Source organism: Marmota flaviventris, chromosome 8 (assembly GCF_047511675.1).
Source record: "Marmota flaviventris isolate mMarFla1 chromosome 8, mMarFla1.hap1, whole genome shotgun sequence".
NCBI lineage: Eukaryota > Metazoa > Chordata > Mammalia > Rodentia > Sciuridae > Marmota > Marmota flaviventris.
In genome coordinates, this window is record NC_092505.1 from 133,386,837 (window position 1) to 133,402,276 (window position 15,440).

The 15,440-nt window shown below is 55.6% G+C and overlaps 1 protein-coding gene across 4 annotated transcripts in view; it reads left to right on the forward strand.

The window, feature by feature from the left end:
- Positions 1 to 14,859, forward strand: part of Cacna2d2 (calcium voltage-gated channel auxiliary subunit alpha2delta 2) — a 133,998-nt gene extending 119,139 nt beyond the window's left edge. Inside the window, exons 14-39 of one of the 4 annotated variants that reach the window (XM_027933751.2) lie at positions 215 to 264; positions 438 to 527; positions 730 to 801; positions 1,010 to 1,084; positions 2,115 to 2,189; positions 2,269 to 2,340; positions 2,418 to 2,489; positions 2,597 to 2,658; positions 3,447 to 3,523; positions 4,796 to 4,816; positions 7,471 to 7,531; positions 9,590 to 9,687; positions 9,913 to 10,003; positions 10,106 to 10,168; positions 10,317 to 10,420; positions 10,687 to 10,785; positions 10,877 to 10,965; positions 11,151 to 11,198; positions 11,432 to 11,503; positions 11,605 to 11,757; positions 11,891 to 11,943; positions 12,063 to 12,118; positions 12,283 to 12,409; positions 12,526 to 12,635; positions 12,739 to 12,821; positions 12,909 to 14,859. In XM_027933751.2, the coding sequence (XP_027789552.1) occupies positions 215 to 264; positions 438 to 527; positions 730 to 801; positions 1,010 to 1,084; positions 2,115 to 2,189; positions 2,269 to 2,340; positions 2,418 to 2,489; positions 2,597 to 2,658; positions 3,447 to 3,523; positions 4,796 to 4,816; positions 7,471 to 7,531; positions 9,590 to 9,687; positions 9,913 to 10,003; positions 10,106 to 10,168; positions 10,317 to 10,420; positions 10,687 to 10,785; positions 10,877 to 10,965; positions 11,151 to 11,198; positions 11,432 to 11,503; positions 11,605 to 11,757; positions 11,891 to 11,943; positions 12,063 to 12,118; positions 12,283 to 12,409; positions 12,526 to 12,635; positions 12,739 to 12,821; positions 12,909 to 13,052 (2,117 nt within the window). In that variant the 3' untranslated portion in view covers positions 13,053 to 14,859. Of the gene's footprint in view, positions 1 to 214; positions 265 to 437; positions 528 to 729; positions 802 to 1,009; positions 1,085 to 2,114; positions 2,190 to 2,268; positions 2,341 to 2,417; positions 2,490 to 2,596; positions 2,659 to 3,446; positions 3,524 to 4,795; positions 4,817 to 7,470; positions 7,532 to 9,589; positions 9,688 to 9,912; positions 10,004 to 10,105; positions 10,169 to 10,316; positions 10,421 to 10,686; positions 10,786 to 10,876; positions 10,966 to 11,147; positions 11,199 to 11,431; positions 11,504 to 11,604; positions 11,758 to 11,890; positions 11,944 to 12,062; positions 12,119 to 12,282; positions 12,410 to 12,525; positions 12,636 to 12,731; positions 12,822 to 12,908 lie in introns of all 4 variants that reach the window. The other 3 variants (XM_027933753.2, XM_027933754.2, XM_027933756.2) reach the window with 3 other exon arrangements.
- The last annotated feature ends 581 nt before the right edge of the window (positions 14,860 to 15,440 follow it).

Below are 15,440 nucleotides of genomic sequence, written 5' to 3' on the forward strand. Positions count from 1 at the left end.
TATACTCACTCCCCTTCCCTAGCATTGATCCCAGGGACAGGGTAGCAGAAGGGAGTACAAAGAGATATATGAGTCTGGGGTAAGTTGTACCAAAGAGAGAAGGAGTCTGAGGGGCAAATCAGGTCTGCAGACCTACCCCAGGGTGCAGAACCCCCTGTGCTGTGGATCCCCGCAGTGCCAGCCAGGTCCATCTCTGCCTCCCCTCCCTTCACAGGTTACTATTTTGAGATCCCTTCCATCGGAGCCATCCGTATCAACACACAGGTGAGGCTGTGAGGGAGGCCACTCCTCCCAGCCCCTGGCTTCCCTGCTGTCTCTCTGTGCAGCAAGCTGAGAGCGCCCCCTGGTGATGACTGGGGCACATACCAAAGCATGGGGAGACCAAAGAGGGAGTTAATTGGGAGGAACACTGGTGACCTCTGCCACCCCCTCCCCAGGAATATCTAGACGTGTTGGGCAGGCCCATGGTGCTGGCAGGCAAGGAGGCCAAGCAGGTGCAGTGGACCAACGTATATGAGGATGCACTGGTAAGGCCTCTGGTCAAGGAAGGGACCTGGCAGCCTTCCCCAAGGATCTGCCCAGGGATCAAGACCCTTAAAGTCCCCTTAATGGGGGTTAACAAAGCAGAGGAGAAAGAGTGATGGCCTGCGCCTGAGCCCCTGCTCTGAATACTTGGGCTCAGGGCAGGACTGGTCACAGGAGACCCCCATCCTCCTCCTTTCCCTTCAGGGACTAGGGTTGGTGGTAACAGGGACACTTCCTGTTTTCAACCTGACGCAAGATGGCCCTGGGGAAAAGAAGGTGAGGTCCCCACTGAAGGAGGATTGGGCATGCCTGGGGAGGGAATAGCATGGCCCTAACAGGCGCGGGAAGAAAGGAGGGATAGGGCAGTCCAGCAAACTGGATGGGGCAGCTGCCTATGAAAGCATCTGGAAGCTTTGGGTGTGGGGCAGAGAGGTTCCCCCTTGGAACTAAGCCCCTTACAGATTCTCCATGCCTCTGCTTCTAGAACCAGCTAATCCTGGGTGTGATGGGCATCGATGTGGCTCTGAATGACATCAAGAGGCTGACTCCCAACTACACAGTGAGTGTCTACCTGTCCATCCACCCTACTCTGCCTCCCACATGAATACAAGCCAGGTTCAGCAGAGCAGACTGACAGAATCACAGCATGTCCATGGAAACCTTTGAGTTGAGGGAATGGGGGGTGGGCTTCCTGAGGAGGTGACCTCTGAGTGGAGTCAGCAAACTTTCTGTAAAGAGCCAGGCTGTGAATGTTTTAGGCTCTGTTGGCCTAAATACCCATTTCATACTCTACTGTTGTATTGTGAAAGCAGCCAGATAAAACAAACACATAGGTATAGCTATGTTCTTATATGGTTTTGTTTGTGGATACCAATTTATGAATTTCAGATCATCTTCACATTTCATGAACTAGAATTTTTCCTTTGATTTTTTTCAACCATTTAAAAACATACAAGTATTTCTTAGTTTACAGCCATATAGTATCAGGTAACAGGTCAGACTCAGCCCATGCACAGAGATAGGCGGTATGGTTGGCCCAGGGCCTGTTGAAGAGGAGGGAGGTGGCATCTGTTTGGCCCTGAGGCACTGTGGTCAGGCACTGTGGCATGGACCTTCAGGTTCAATGAGAAAACTGTATCAGAGTTAAAGGCTGGGTCCCCGGTCCCTCTTATTCCTACTTCCCTTCCACCTGGAAAAGAAGCCCCAGGACTATAGGATCCTCAAGAATCTCCCCCTTGCCCTGTGTTCTACTGAACTGGGGACAATGCACAAATCAGAGGCAGCAGTAGGCGGGCAAGAGCAATACAAGAGTAGCAGCTTTGTGAGCCCTGTGGAGGCAGAGAGGTCAGACTAGCTGACAGCTCCATGGAGACTACAGAATGTAGGATGGCAAGGGCTGGTGCATGAGGGGCACCTAGCCCCAGGCGTAGCTTGAGAGGCAGGCTTATGGCCATGTGGCAGGTGGGGGCCCTTGGCCCACGGCAGGCAAACAGCAGCCCTCGGCAGGGTAGAAGGCAGAATGGGGAAGAGCTCCAGAGCCCAATCTCTGCCTAGCCCTTTGGACACAGTTCCCCAATCTGCACCTCCAGCTTGGAGCCAACGGCTATGTGTTCGCCATTGACCTGAACGGCTATGTGTTGCTGCACCCCAATCTCAAGCCTCAGGTGAGCCAGGTGGATGGCCTGGAGGGAGAGTAAGCTTCCAAGATGGGGACTCCCAATTGCCTGTCCTGCCTCCCCACAGACTACTAACTTCCGGGAGCCTGTAACTCTAGACTTCCTGGATGCAGAGCTGGAGGATGAGAACAAGGAGGAGGTAAAATGAAGACAGGGAGGAGGGATGGGGAGGCCTGCCCAAAGAGCAGAGGAGGGTCACAGCTCTGGCCCTTCCAGATCCGTCGGAGCATGATCGATGGCAACAAGGGCCACAAGCAGATTAGAACCTTGGTCAAGTCTCTGGATGAGGTGAGAAGGCAGGGGAGGGGGGACAGGGAGTCAGAATGGGTACCCTTCCTACCCCGCATCTACTCTAGCCTGCTAGCCCAAGTACCTGATGTGGCCTCCTCTCCCAGAGGTACATAGATGAAGTGATCCGGAACTACACCTGGGTGCCTATAAGGAGCACCAATTACAGGTGAGTAGGCCAGGACTGGACAGGCAGAAGTATGGGGTGACCCAGAGTCTGAGCCCCACTGTCCCCTCCTAGTCTATCCTCCACTCTAGTCTATTGTAACTATTATCCCAGTGAGGAACCAGCAGCCAGGGCTCCTCACTACTCACCCTGGGATACTAGATCCCCCAGTCCTTGGAGGGGTTTCCTGAGGAACAACCCAGAGGTGCTGGGAGTCCAGAAAAGAGAATAGGACAGTGCATCCTCTTGTCACACCTGCCTGGAGGGCATCCCTGGGTGTCCACACTCAGAGTATCATCTCTGCACATTCACTGCCTCCTCTAAGCCAACATCGAAGCCTCAGAGCAGGTCCCCTTTAGGTCAGGCATGGTTGACATAGGTTGTCCTCTGAATGAGTGCATGTGCCACACAACTGGTCCATTCTAAAATACCAGGGGCATCTTCATACCCCAGGCCCAGCCCATGACTGCCCCTTGCCACAACTGTGCAGCCTTGCCATTTGCTGAGTCTAAGATAGTGTCAGGGACTGCAGCCCCCATTCCTTGGGGATAGCAGCTCCCACCCCTGATGCTAGGGGAGTCTACTGGGGGTAAGGATTTGCTTTGGGTCTGGTTATTCTCCATCCTCCAGGAGAGTTGGGGATATGGAGGTCCAGTGTTTCCAAGGCAGGGGAAGAGGGGCTCCCTGGGCTTGGGCTTCTCTGTCCAGCTCCAAAGCCATGGGGAGGGGGTGCCAGAATGGCCCACCTCTTCCCAGCAGTGACCTGCACTCCCCCTTCCCCACCTCCCCAGCCTGGGGCTGGTGCTCCCACCCTACAGCACCTTCTACCTCCAAGCCAACCTCAGCGACCAGATCCTGCAGGTCAAGTGTAAGTGGCCCGGCCCCTGCCTGCGCCCTGCACCCCTGCCTCTGTCCCTGCACCCTGGCCGGCCCCAGGCAGCATAGCCAGCCATGCTTGCTGGCAAGGCATCCCCTCCTGCCCATTCTGCCCAGCCTCTGGCATCCACAGGCTGGGGCCCCCGCCCCCAGCCTTCAAAAGTCTGTGGAAATCTGCATGCTCGCCTTTTCTCAGATTTGGTTCCAGACCATTCTCTCATGGTTTCCGTTGAGGTTTCTGTTTTTGGTTTCTCCTACTCCGTGTCTCCCTTTCATAGCCTGCCTGCCCTGAAAACCCTTGGGGGCTGCATTCTTGGAAGACACCCCCATCCCCTCTCCTCTTTCCCTGCTCCCAGCTCAGTTTTCTACCTCCTGTGGTGCCACCTCCAGGTCTCTCTCACTCTGTCCCCCACTCCCCATCCTCACTCAGGTCCCACTGTCCCTCAGTCTCCTCTCAATCCTCTTCTGCCATTCTCACTCTGATCTCCCTGCACCCCAACTTCCTTTTCTCTCCCTCCCTCCTTCTCTCATTCCCCATTTCCTTTTCCTTCCCTCTTCCTCTCCCCTGCTCCTCTACCTCCTGTCACCCTCCCTTTCTAACCTCTCCCTTCTATTTTCTTCATCCATTTTTCTCACTTCCCGCCACCCATCTCTCCAGCACCCCTACCTTCTTGAGTACACTCCCTTCAGTCTCTCTCCCTCTGTCTTACACCCTCCACCCTGCTCCTTCCTTTCCCCAATCCTGGCCTGCTCCCTCCTCCTCCCTCTCTTCCTTTCCTCTCTCCTTCAGCCCAGCTTCCCCTCTCCTCCCAGTTTCTCTCCCCCTCTTCCTCTCTCCCTTCTCCCTTCTCTCTTCTCTCTCCCCCTCCTCCCTCCTCTCCCAGTCCTCTGCCTGCGGCTCCTCCCTGCATGCCCTGCTTACCCTGGGCCTCTCAGAGAGGCATGGGTTTCAGGCTTGGCCCCGCCTGCCCACCACCCGAGGTCACTGGGAGGGAGGCTGGGGCTCCGGCCCCACCGGGCGCCCCCCACCTGCCTGGCCGACTGGGGCTCATCTCCATTGAGTTTTCTTGCTCTCTCTTTCTCTCTCATGTCGTTTTTTTGCAAGAAGTTTCCTTTCGGTATGATGATGAGACACAATATTTTCATTCAAACAGCCATTGAATAAAATATTGTTTGTGCCCCTCCCCTTCCCCTCCCCCTTTTCGTTTGTTTTTGTGTTTGTGTTTTTGTTTTCCTCGCTTTCTCTCTTGGTGGACTGTCCCAGTGCCAATCAGCAAACTGAAGGGCAAGTATATTCAGAACCAGTGCACCCTCCTCTCCCCACCCCATCCCCTCACACCCCTGCTTGCCCCCCTCCCTGCCCAGGACCAGCCACACCCCTGCCCTTCAGGGTTCCCCTCCCAGCATCCCCTTGGTTCCTCAGTTCTTGCCTTTCCTCTGATCCCTAAACCCCTTTTAGAGCCAGTGGCCCCTTCCCTGGGCCTGCCTGCAGGATGTTCTCCAATGTGCTGAGGGTCAGGTCCCTTCCGTAGTCCTTGCTCCCTATGGGAAGGCCTCTGCCTCCCCCCACCATCCCTCCAAGACAACTCAACAGTGGGGACAGGGCTGGATGCCTCTCTGCCACCTCCCACCCAGCAGGGCGGGGAGCTTGAGATGCAGGTAAAGTCCTGCCTGCTTACTGAGAAAGCTTATGTGAGGCTACCAGAAAGGATCAGCCCCACAAGGCTCCCTCTAGGACAGACAGCTCTCCCTCCTCTGATCTCTGCCAGTGGATCCAAAAGCTGGCAGCCCTCTGAGAAGGGAGATAGAAGGGCTCTGAGCCTCATCCCCTTACCCTGGGAAAGGGGGACACACAGGGTAGGCAGCTGGGCCATCTGAAGAACAAGGCTCACACACCATCTTGGGAACTGGCCTTGGTGCTGAAGTTCCTCTGACCAGCCACACCCACTGCCCCGCCCTACCACCACCAGGCTTTGCTGAGGCCCTTTGACCCAGGCCTGCCCTGGGGTAATCACTGCTCCTGGGGAGGACCAGCAGGTATGGAAAAGGTGTTCTCCTTGGGGAATAAAGGCAAATTCAGACTGGAAACCTGGCCAGGCACAGAATGGGATCTGTCTGGACACCAAGGCCAGCAAAGGAGCTTAGAGAAAATCAGGCCAAGTGTGAAGAAAAAGATTGTGGCACTCCAAGGTGCCCTAGCCAGAGAGTCTTAGAAAAGTGGGTGGTGAATTCCCAGACCCTGGCAGAGAACAGCAGGAGTAAGAGGACAACACAAGGTCTCTGCCACTGGTGCAAAAAGAGCTGCCCTCTCAGGGAATGCTTAGCAGATGCAACATGGAGAGCCACAAGGGATTCCCCCTAACCTGGAACCAGGAGTCCCCAGTCACCCTAGGGCCCCTGACCAGCCTTGTTCAGCAAAGGGAATACAGCCACCTGCAATGGCCTGCGGGGGAGGTGGGGGCATACCCTACTCCCACTGGCTTGAGTTGTCTTTTTCTCCTTGTCTCCCACAAACCACTCAGTGACCCTAGAACTGTAGGGCCCTAGTAACCATGAGAACCATAGCATAGTATCCCTAGTATCCCTCCCTGCTCCTTCTCCCTCCTTTTTCTTTCTCCTCCTCCCCTCCCCCACCCTTTCCCCTTCGGCTTGTGTCCTGCCTCACAGTCCTATCAGAAAGGAACAGTCCAACCAGTGACTGCCCAGCTCCCTCTAAGCACCCCAAGCCTCCCCTGCCCAGAACCTTGCAGTGCATCATGGGAGTATTTGGGAACAGGGAAAATCCCTCTTCTGTACAAATAAAGCCCTGGGGACAAAAGAGTTTGTGATGTGGGTGAAGATAGGATAGGAAACTGCCAGAGGGAGACAGGCCAAGAGCAAAGGGACCCCTCCCAGATGTTGGCCTTCAGGGCAGCCAGTCCAGCTAGGCAGGAGAGACCTGAGGCCTTGTGGCTCCATCTTCAGGTTCACTCACAAACCCATACAAAGACACACACGTACACATACACACACATGCACAGCTCATGAGACCTGGGCAATAGCCCAACTGATGGACCCTTCTCCAGGCATCCCCAGCATTCCTCCCTGGCTCCTCTGAGCCCAGACATGCCTAGGAAGGGAGGAGACCTAGCCCTTCTTCTCTACCTACCCCCACATGCCCCCAGCCCAGTAAAGTGAATGTTAAGTTTCTATCAGCACCCCTAACCCCTCACAGGGTGCAGAACAATCCCTACACCTTGAGGGTCTCCCTTCATGCAGTATCCTGTCCCAGAAAGAACCCCCCAGACCCCCACGATGCACTGCAGTCTATCCCCAGCTACCCACACCGTCTCTGGTTGGACTGTCTGTGCCCGTGAGAAACCCCCTCGGTTTGGCCATGTTGATGCCTGACACAACAAAAGACCTACCAAAAAGCAAACAGCTGCGGCTAAGAAAGAGAGATAAAAATCCGCAGCCAAAAGCCAATTCCCTTCCTCAAAGTCTCTTTGGAGGCGAAGGAAGCTCAGCATGCGGTTTTTTCCATTATGGATGTGATAAGAGTGAGACTGGCGCCTCCCCCAGACCATGCATATATATAGCAGTGTGTGTATATATATGTGTGTGTGTGTGTCCGTGTATATGTGCTATACAGCAGTATGGAAGCATATACAGCCACGCCAAGGGACTCACTGCCGACAGAGGACCAGGCCCGGGCAACATATTGGCTATAACTGCCCTCTCCTGCGATGCTGTAGTCTCCACAAGCCCTCCACTCCTCCCCACCAGCCCATCCCTTCTCTCTGGCTCAAACCTGAACGTGGAAGTGGCGGGTTCCCTCTTTGCTGGTGTCTCCCCCTCCCTCAAGCTGCCCTCTCCCCAGCCCCCAGCCCAATCAGCTCTGAGCCCCCTGGCCTTCCGCCTCCCCAGCCCCCGCCAGATAACCCCCCGTTTCTGTTGCAGATTTTGAGTTCCTGCTCCCCAGCAGCTTTGAGTCTGAAGGACATGTTTTCATTGCTCCCAGGTAGCTTGCGTGTGGCCTTGCTGAGGTGTGCTCCCCACCCCAACTGCCCCGGCCCTGCCTCCCGCACTGCTGCCTGGAGCTGTGTGTGTCTGTGTCCTGTGCAATATCACCCCCAGCCCCCTGTACATAGCCCGGTATGTGTGGCTGTATGCATACCCAGGCCATGTAGCCGCACCAGGCAGCAGTGGCCAGTGACTCCACAGTCCATCTCCCACCAGGCCTGAGGCAGGAGGCCTCTGGACTCTCTGCTGACCTTCCCTGCCCTCCCAGGCCACCAGGAAGGAGCCACTTCAGTCTTGGGCTGGCTGTCTGCAGCACACCCCTTCACCGGGCAGCTGCTGCTCTGGTTTGTGGTATCCTGCCCATGCCCCCACCTGCACCCCATTGTTGTCCTGTGTTGGTCAGTGTTTGTGTGGGTCTGGGGCTGAGCCAGCCAGAGCCCCTGTCAGTAGTGCCAGGTCCAGGTGTGGTGGCTCACTAAGGGGTGAGGAGGAGTGGGAGGGAGGGGAGGGGCTTTGAGGAGTTGCTCTGGCAAGTGAGGTATCAGGGCAAGAACAGGTCCAGGCTAGACCATCTCTGAAACGCACACTCAGCATACACACGTGGGTCCTTTTTTGCCCACACCCTCCGCCCTTTGGCCCACATCTGAGGACCTACCCCCTTCCCCAAGTGCTCAAGAGCTCTCTTGTGACCAGATGAGGGCAGATGGGTGCAGCAAACAGACACAAGGGCACTCTCAGGCACCACACAGGGACTCTGGACACTCCTAAGCTCCATCGTGTATGCAAGTGCGTGCATGCACCCACAATTCTGTGACTCTCTCTGTAGATGTGTGTTTGTATTGTGAGTCATCGTATATATGTATAAGAGTCCAAGTATAAGTGTGGGGTGGGCTGTGTGCATTAGTGACAGTGGGAATGTGTGGAAAGGACTATATGACTCACATGAACCTGAGGAAGCTCTCTGAGGGACGGGATCATGTTTGTCTTTGTCACCTCTGTATCTTTGGCTCTGGAGAGCTCAATCAATGAATGTCAGGTGAGTGAGTGAAATGTGGATGTGCATATCATGTCTACCGTGTATCCTGAGCACAGCTGTGAGGCATCATTTTGGGTGTGTCAGGTGTGGCCTCCAGGCACAGAGACACAGGGTGTACACCACACAAAGGCCCTGAGTGAGTGGGAGCTGAGACCCAGTCCCAGGTGCCCTCACTAAGCTATAGGCCCCAGCACAACCTGGGGAAGTGGAACATTTCTTAAATCCCCACAAAGTTGCTGCCATATAGCCTAGTGGTGACAGGAGTGTGAATGAAGGATTGGACAGGATTGATGGCCTCAGGGTAGAGGTACAGCTTCCTAGAAAGCAAAGCTTCAAGCAGGCCCTGCAATACCCCAACAGCCCTCTGTTTTCTGGACCCAGAGCCTGAGCCCAGCACGTGCCTTGAGGAGGTAAGGGATTTGGCCTCCATGGGAAGAGTATTCCAGGCAAAGGGAAAAGCCAGTTTGAGGACCTACATATTCTCACTGATTTCCTGACACCTCTGCAGAATGATAAGAAAAAGTGAGTTTCAGGGACCCTGAATATGTGCCCAAAGGCACACAGCCAGGAAGGGGCAGGATGAGGCACCAAGTACCAGACTCTGGCGGACAAAGGCCAGTTCTGGTACTTGGTGCCACATATGCCCATGGAAATGCTGTAGAGCATACAGGTGGATGAGCCAGCCACCAGATGTGTCCTAAGGCCTCCCAGATGCACTATCTGGGTCTAGCTATCCAGGAGAGATGGGAGGCTCTGCAGGACCAAGCCAAGGAGAAAAAAAAAAAAAAACCCTGCCAGGGTGGAGGAAGCAGACTCTCATTCTGGTGTTGGTATTGGCTGCCCCATCTCAGACCTCTCAGCCTGCGGGCATGTAGGAGCCGAAGCCTGTAAGAACACATGTGTCCCTCCCTGAGGTCTGGGCTTCTCAGAGAATGGCCAGACAGGCTTATTGGGAAGCCTTGACCCCATTGCCCTGTTCAGCCCCCAAATCCCACTCTTCTTGCCCCTCCCTACCCCTAGAGAGTATTGCAAGGACCTGAATGCCTCAGACAACAACACTGAGTTCCTGAAAAACTTCATTGAGCTCATGGAGAAAGTGACTCCAGACTCCAAGCAGTGTGAGTGTCTAGTGGCAGGGCAGCTGGATCTGGGAAGTGCCCAGGTAGCATGGGGGCAGCCCAGAGGAACCTAGAAATGGGGCAGGTGTGGAAACAGGCCCAAACCCAGGGAAGGGCCTGGGTCAGGGTATAGGGAAGGTTCCTGGTGGAGCCTTGGGAGTAGGGGCAAGTGAGTACAGGAAGCTGCAAGAAGATGCTCCTCTACCCCTACCCTTCTGTTCCCAGGCAACAACTTCCTTCTGCACAACCTGATCTTGGACACAGGCATCACGCAGCAATTGGTGGAACGTGTGTGGAGGGACCAGGATCTCAACACGTATGCACCAGGCTTTAGGGGAAGGAGGCTGGGATGGTCCCAGAGGCCCTGCCCTCTCTAGCTGAAGGCAGGCCTGTGACCCTACCTCCCCGCCACCCCCAGGTATAGCCTGCTGGCCGTGTTCGCTGCCACTGATGGTGGCATCACGCGCATCTTCCCCAACAAGTAAGTGACCTACCACATTACCCAGCACCCACCTCTGTCTGGGATCTTGCCCTGTGCTACTGCCCAGAGGCTTTCTTGCACTCCTAAGTATGCTGTCCCCCACAAGCCACCCCTTACCCACAAAGCCCTGCTCTCTTATGTGCTCCAGGGCAGCTGAGGATTGGACAGAAAACCCTGAACCCTTCAATGCCAGCTTCTATCGCCGCAGCCTAGATAATCATGGTTATGTCTTCAAGCCCCCACACCAGGATGGTGAGTATCCATCCAGCGTTCCCAGCAGCAGGTGGGAAGCCTCAGCTTCCCTGGCTACTCAGCCACCGCAAGGCTTTGTTCTGTGAGCCCCCTTTCAAACCTGACAATGGCTGAGACTGGGACAGACATGAAGAGAGGGATAGGCTCTGTCAGACACTATGCTGGGTGCTTAGGCTGGCTCAGGCCTGGGTTGATAGGGCATAGCTTTGAGCGGTCAGTGTGGCTGCCAGCCCCCACACCTGACTGCTCTACCTATACCACCCCAGCCCTATTAAGGCCGTTGGAGCTGGAGAACGACACAGTGGGTGTCCTCGTCAGCACAGCTGTGGAGCTCAGCCTAGGCGGACGCACACTGAGACCAGCAGGTGAATGCCCAGGACAGAGGTGGGAAAGGAGGCAGTAGACAAGGTGTTGCTTAGGCAGGTAGCACTGATGGCCCTTTTCTCTCCCCAACAGTGGTGGGTGTTAAGCTAGACCTAGAGGCTTGGGCTGAGAAGTTCAAGGTACTGGCCAGCAACCGTACCCACCAGGAGCAGCCACAGAAGGTATTTGGGCAAGGGAAGGGGGAGTAAGACCAGAGTCCCCAGGGACCCAAGCTTTCTACTCAAGAGTGGCTTCAGTGCCTATAGGAAGGGGCTGCTGCAGATGTCCTGGGGAACCAGATATATAAGGGTGAAAGGAAAGAGAAATATTGGTGGGTGCCTTACAGTCCTCATTCTCTGCCCAGCAGTGCGGCCCCAGCAGCCACTGTGAGATGGACTGCGAGGTTAACAATGAGGTGCGTGTGCCCTGAGGCTGCTGTGGACCCCAGCTTCCCCCACTCCCAGACTTTTTAGTCCCAACTACATCTTCTAGCCCATCCCTTAGCCTCAGCAACCCTACCCTGACTTAGGATTGAGGAAATGGCATACACACACCCCCACGTTCTGAATCACTGAAGTACTAGGATCTGAAGTGAAAGGTCTGAGGCCCAGGACCTCTCCTTGTTCCTCCCCCTTCCCTACCATTCAGGACCTACTCTGTGTCCTTATTGATGACGGAGGATTCCTGGTGCTGTCAAACCAGAACCATCAGTGGGACCAGGTAAACGTCAGGAAGAGGATAGAAGAGGGCATAATGTTTGAGCCTTCTGGGGACATGGCACTGCTAGCCCTGTGACGTTGGCTCCCTCTCGGCATCCCCAGGTTGGCAGGTTCTTCAGTGAGGTGGATGCCAACCTGATGTTGGCACTCTACAACAACTCTTTCTACACCCGCAAGGAGTCCTACGACTATCAGGCAGCCTGTGCCCCTCAGCCCCCTGGCAACCTGGGTGCTGCACCTCGTGGTGTCTTTGTGGTGAGCCCTCAGAGGTGCCTGGAGATGGGGGGGGGGGGGCTGGGATGCCTGACCCCCACCTCTGATGTCTGAATTAGGGGTGACCTATGGTGAGGGGCAACAATAGCAGCCCATGCCCTTCTTTCCACTGCAGCCAACCATTGCAGACTTCCTTAACTTGGCCTGGTGGACCTCTGCTGCTGCCTGGTGAGTCCTGGGGGCTTGGATATAGAGATGGTGCTCCCTGGCCAAGAGGGGTCTAAAAAGTAATGGGGCAGGGCACTGGCCTCTGATGACACCCCCACTCAGTGCCCCGTTCCCTGCAGGTCTTTGTTCCAACAGCTTCTCTACGGCCTCATCTACCACAGCTGGTTCCAAGCGGGTAGGTAGGGCTTGGGAGGCACCTCCTCAAATAACGGTCTGCCCCTAGAGCAGACACCCGCTCCACAGGGAGGGCGGGGCTTACGGCTGAGCCAGGTTGAAGCCCACCAGTCAGACACCGTGCCAGGGTCTGTGGGCGGAGCTGAGGCGCTCTGGGCCCCGCAGACCCTGCGGAGGCCGAGGGAAGCCCTGAGACGCGCGAGAGCAGCTGCGTCATGAAACAGACCCAGTACTACTTCGGCGCGGTGAACGCCTCCTACAATGCCATCATCGACTGCGGAAACTGCTCCAGGTGCTTGAGGGTGTCCTAGAGATGAGGAACGGGGAGAAGAACCAGGGTGGGGCCAATGGGGCCGGGTGAAGTGGAGGAATGAACCTCCAGACCCCGCCTCTCGATGTTCCCTCCAGGCTGTTTCACGCACAGAGACTGACCAACACCAACCTTCTCTTCGTGGTGGCCGAGAAACCGCTGTGCAGCCAGTGTGAGGCTGGTCGGCTGCTGCAGAAGGAGACGCACTGTATCCTGCCCCCTCCCTCCTCCCCGCCGCCCGCATTCCCTCCTGTCCCACGCGCCCCTCTATACCACCGCCGCTGCCTCCTTGACTCCCCACCCATGCCCAGCGGACGGCCCGGAGCAGTGTGAGCTGGTGCAGAGACCACGATACCGGAGAGGCCCGCACATCTGCTTCGACTACAATGCGACAGTGAGCTGGGGGGATGGCAGACCTGACATCGCATCACCCTGCGCCTGCTCGGGCCTGGCCGACCAGTTCCTTGTCTCTCCCCCGCAGGAAGATACCTCAGACTGTGGCCGTGGAGCCTCTTTCCCGCCATCGCTGGGCATCCTGGTCTCCCTGCAGCTTCTTCTCCTCCTCGGCCTGCCGCCCCGGCCACAGCTTCAAGTCCACACCCTCGCCGCCTCTCACCGCCTCTGAGCGCCAGCCCTACCCACACCCCCCACCCTGCCCGCCTGCCCCCCCACCCCTGCCCCACACTCCCGCCTTACAGCCTTGCCCCTCCCCCACTTAAGGACCTGAGCTCGCCAGGCTCTAAGAGCCTGTGCCTTGGGGTGGGGGAGTCCCAAAGGAGGGCGCCACAGACTTTGACACCCAGGATATGTCTCACCGCTGAACTGTTCAAGTGTCCCAGACACTGGACTCACCCCAGTGGGCTGGGACAGGGAAGCCACATGTACTGGTGCCAAACCAGGCCTCCCCTGCCTGCCCTGCCTAAAGGCTTCCTTTGTGTAGGCCATCCTGCCTCAGCTGGACCCCTCTAACCAGGCCCTGCTGCCCCACCCAAGCCCAAACCTAGTTTCCCTGGGAATAATGGAGGAAGGTGAGATAACAAGTTTGAGGCCCATGGGCTCCTGCCCCCTTTCAGGCCTACAGTCATCCCTACCCCCCAAGCACTACAGGTGTCAGAACAATCTCACAATGACATCAGTTTAGACACACCCCAGTATACACCTGGAACCCTGAGGGTAGAAGCCAGACTCACTAGACAGACCCCAAAGGACACACATAAATGGATACAGAGACACACATACAATGGGGGGCTCACAAAGCCTTACATAGGGTGAGGGGGTGCTGGTGGGAGGGTTGGCACAAGCATGCTCCATCTCCTACTCGCCGCCTGCCTCTAATCTGAGCTGCAGCCCAGCTGATCCTCCCATCTTCTAAAGCTGAATGTCAAACAGTGCCAAATGCTGGGGCAGAGGGTAAAGACCCCTCTGTCCCATCCCTAGCCACCAGTGTCCCCCAAGTGCCCCTCACCCTGCCAGGTGCTCATTGTAACCATTTCTCACTAGTATCAAACCCACAGCAGGACCACATGCCACTGCCTGCACCCTTCGGCAGAGGAACCCCCACCAGACATTGCCCTTTGCCTTAGCAGGGGTGACTTGGTCTCTCCTGGCTGGGCCATCCCACCCCCAATCTGGCCCTTACACACTCAGGCCTGTGCCCATTCCCATGTCCCTCCCTCTCTCCCTCCCCCGACCCCCCCCCCCCGTCTCTCTCTCTCTCTCTCTCACACACGCACACACACACACACTCACACTCCCTGAGCCCAGGAGGCCAAACTGCCCCTCTTCTGCTGAACACACATTTGCACTCACACATATACACACTGTGCACACACAGAGGCTGGGCCTTGGGCACATCTGTTCACACCATTCATTCTGGTCATTTCCCCCAAAGGCATCCCAGTCTGGGGGCCAGTAGGGAACTGAGGGCAGGGGGATGTAGCCACGGGATTCAATGGACTGGGAGGAGGGGGGAGGGTGATGCATTAATTAATGGCTCCATTAATTAATGTCATGTTGCTTGTTGCTTTCTCAGTATGTTTGTATGGTTTGTGCCCGCTGCTGGTGCCAGGGTGGGTGTCCATGATGTGTGCCCTGCCTGGATGTCAGCTGTGTCCTGTGGGGGCGCATGTGTAACTGTAGTGTAGTCAGGTGCTCAATGGAGAATATAAAAATGAAACAAACATATACAGAAAAATAAATATATATTTTAAGTTTAAAAAACAGAAAACAGACAAAACAATCCCCATCAGGTAGTTGTCCAACCCCCAGCTGGGTCTGATCCTTCTCATCACCCACCTGACCTGGCTGCCCCCTCACCTTGGGCTGGGGGACTGGGGGGCCATTTCCTCTCTACCCTTTTTTTGTTGTTGTTCTATTTTGTACAGACATGTCGGAAAAACAACAGCGACAAAAAGTCAAGAAACTTTGTAAAATATCGTGTGTGTGATTCCTTGTAAAATATTTTCAAATGGTTTATTACAGAAGATCAGTTATTAAATAATGTTCATATTTTCACTTCAAACAGTTTCCATCCACTGTGTCAGCTTTGCGGTGAGGATTGGATAGCTATGAAGACAAGGGGCCATCACCCTGTTCTGCTGGGAGAAGGTCATAGCAATCCAGGTCCCTGGTGGCCATAGGGCATGATGCTTCATGGACATGGTCCTTCCAGTGACTAATAAGATCCAGGCCCTTGACATACTTTGTCTCATATTATCTCACAAGCCTCCAGGGGAAAAAAAAGCTGTTTTTGAAAACTAAATAAATAAATAAGCCTCCTAGAGTTTCAAGGCAAGGCCAGAGTCCTGAAGGAATGAAAATAGTAATGAGATGCCAGTTCAGGCTGAAGTCCGGCCACCTAGTCCAGCAACTGGGACCTGACACTCAGGTCCTGCTCCTGGAGCCACACAACCAGAAGTTGGTACTTGCTAGTGCTCAAGGACCACATCCTACTATTCCAGGGAGGCCAAGGTCTGGCTCACTCCCCTATCCTGACCAGGGGAGGCCAGAAGCC